This window comes from Penaeus vannamei, chromosome 22 (assembly GCF_042767895.1).
Source record: "Penaeus vannamei isolate JL-2024 chromosome 22, ASM4276789v1, whole genome shotgun sequence".
NCBI classification, from domain to species: domain Eukaryota; kingdom Metazoa; phylum Arthropoda; class Malacostraca; order Decapoda; family Penaeidae; genus Penaeus; species Penaeus vannamei.
In genome coordinates this window covers 29,938,710-29,941,209 of record NC_091570.1, presented here as the reverse complement: position 1 = coordinate 29,941,209, position 2,500 = coordinate 29,938,710, and the positions used below count along the sequence as shown (strand labels likewise).

The window sequence follows — 2,500 nt, the reverse complement described above, 5'->3', positions numbered from 1 at the left end:
AAAGGTTTTTTGTCAATTCGCATACTCAGTTATAAGGTAATGTAATTCCACACGACATTCTAAAAGAATGAACTGGGCATTACTCACCAGGAGTTTCATGTTGGAAGTCGATATCTTGTGTCCAGTTGATGCCATATATATACTGACTTCATGCTCCTGCGACACACTTCAGGATAGCCTTCACACGGTTTTTCCTTTCTCCTTTGTTATATAAATGTCAGCTTTCATCCAAGGGTAAATAAAGACGAAATCCTTGGTCTGATCTGTTGGCCGGTCTTCAAAGGGGGACGACAGCGTGATTCAGCAAGAAGAGGTACTAAGTGACTGCAGGTGTCCATCAAGCCATCCGCTAATGACTTTAAAAGTTTATAATAACTCGAACCATTTCACATTACTGGTATACAGAATAGTTCTCTACATGTACGTATATGTGCATATACATGTATGTATTCAAGTACGCATGTTTAGATATTTCAGTGTTTATGTTTATACAAACATCTATTTATATCTTTAGCTATATCAAATATCTTATTCTCTCTATATATATGTGTGTGTGTGTGTGCGTTTGTGTGTTTGTGCGTGTGTGTGTTTGTGTGTGTAAGGTAGATATACATAGTATACATGCGTGTATGAATATATATATATATATATATATATATATATATATATATATATATATATATATATATATATATATATATATATATATATATATATATATATATATATATATATATATATATATATATATATATATATATATATGAATGAATAAATAGATATGTGTGTGGGTATGTGTGCATCCATATGTGTATAAACGCATACTCTCTCTCTCTCTCTCTCTCTCTCTCTCTCTCTCTCTCTCTCTCTCTCTCTCTATATATATATATATATATATATATATATATATATATATATATATATATATATACAGAGAGAGAGAGAGAGAGAGAGAGAGAGAGAGAGAGAGAGAGATGTATATATGTATATATATGTATGTATGTATACACACTAGCGTCTACGTATGTGTGTGTGTGTGTGTGCGCGCGCGCGTGTATGTGTATGTGTATGTGTGTGTGTGAGTATTAGCGTGTAGATATAAATAAATATATAAACATTTATGTATACGGAATTGGTGATACTTATGTTAACGTTTGTCATTGCATTACACACGAAATAAAATGGGGACATTTGTGCTCATACCATTATCTGGGAACATTCTGGGAATCAAATTACCTTAAGATGAAATGATTCCTTTTGCACTGTATTTCGCTAGAATGCATACTCCAAACATAAGAAATAATGGTTCTTCTTATTGCCTTCATTTACAGATATGAATATCTAAATGGGCAGTAATCGTAGTATATAAAGAATCGGCCATGCAAATTTTGAATATGATTACACATTATTTATTATATACCTACATTATGTATCAATGTACATATAAGGAGGTTTTCAGGCTAATAATTCTTGGTAGTTTTAGCAACGGCGTCATCAGTTCAAATCTTAGTTTTGTTAGTGTCAACATCAATGACAAGTGGTGCTACTTCTGCTGTCAGGATGAGTGAACGAGTGTACGTTAGTTATATCCTCATTTATATAATTAGTTATGGACATTTACTTTTTCGTCTTTTTTTTTTTTTTTTTTTTTCAAAAGGAGACATTTTGTTAATGATAAAGTGCAAATACTATATATCTGAATGCGCGGGGAGGGTGTATGTTTATATATGCGCGTGTGTGCATGTTTATACGTATGCTTCTCAAAGGTTTGGTATGTTGCCAAAAACCTGTGATGATTATTCACTAGAGCAAAACTACCAAGTCTACTAAGGAGTGACATGCCCTTGCACCGTTAATTGCGTTTATGGCGGTTCTATCCACACATCTCCTGAGAAGAGTGAAAGCGAAAGTCTCCTCTGTACTCTCGAGGATTTACATGTTTCACTTGCTAAAACGGTCGTTTTCTGTTAACTAATGACTCTGATACGGTGATATCTGTATCAGTAAATACTTTAAATATGATGCGTCGAATTATTATCACTATTGCGAACACGATCTTTACCAAAATTAATTTTCGCATGTGAGATTATGTATATAGAAAGCATGCTAAGGATATGCATGTTGTTCTTTAAGCGTATGAATTAGAGGAAAATAGTAAAAGTAGGAAAAAGAATGTAAACTGAATGAATCTTTATTCGATATATGTTTTCGTATAGTATGTGAATGTAAAATGTACAGGTATTACGTATATCAGTGTACATATATAGAATACTGTAGAATCTTGCCATTGTAGCCCATATCATCTACTAAAAGAACTTTCTCTATGGAGCAGTATAGAGACTAGAAGGAGTTGTGTAATGATTTGTAGGGGTTGAGTAATGGCTTCTGGGAGTAGTATAATGGGTTGCAAGGGTCGAGTACTGGCTTCTAGGAGTAGTAAAATGACTTACTGGGGTAGAAAAATGACTCGTGTGAGTAGAATGGTGGTTTGCATGGGTAG

At 33.4% G+C, this 2,500-nt stretch overlaps 2 protein-coding genes across 3 annotated transcripts in view; both read right to left on the bottom strand.

Annotated features, from left to right (window-relative positions):
- Nucleotides 1-99, bottom strand: part of LOC138865755 (TATA-binding protein-associated factor 2N-like) — a 1,319-nt gene extending 1,220 nt beyond the window's left edge. The window contains exon 1 of the mRNA XM_070137064.1: nt 88-99. Coding sequence (XP_069993165.1) covers nt 88-99 — 12 coding nt within the window. The remainder of the gene's footprint in view (nt 1-87) is intronic.
- Nucleotides 100-2,168: 2,069 nt separating this feature from the next.
- Nucleotides 2,169-2,500, bottom strand: part of LOC113825820 (uncharacterized) — a 1,183-nt gene continuing 851 nt past the window's right edge. For both annotated transcript variants that reach the window (XM_027378655.2, XM_070136788.1), the window contains exon 2: nt 2,169-2,500. This exon is cut by the window's right edge and continues 664 nt beyond it. In XM_027378655.2, the coding sequence (XP_027234456.2) occupies nt 2,322-2,500 (179 nt within the window). In that variant the 3' untranslated portion in view covers nt 2,169-2,321.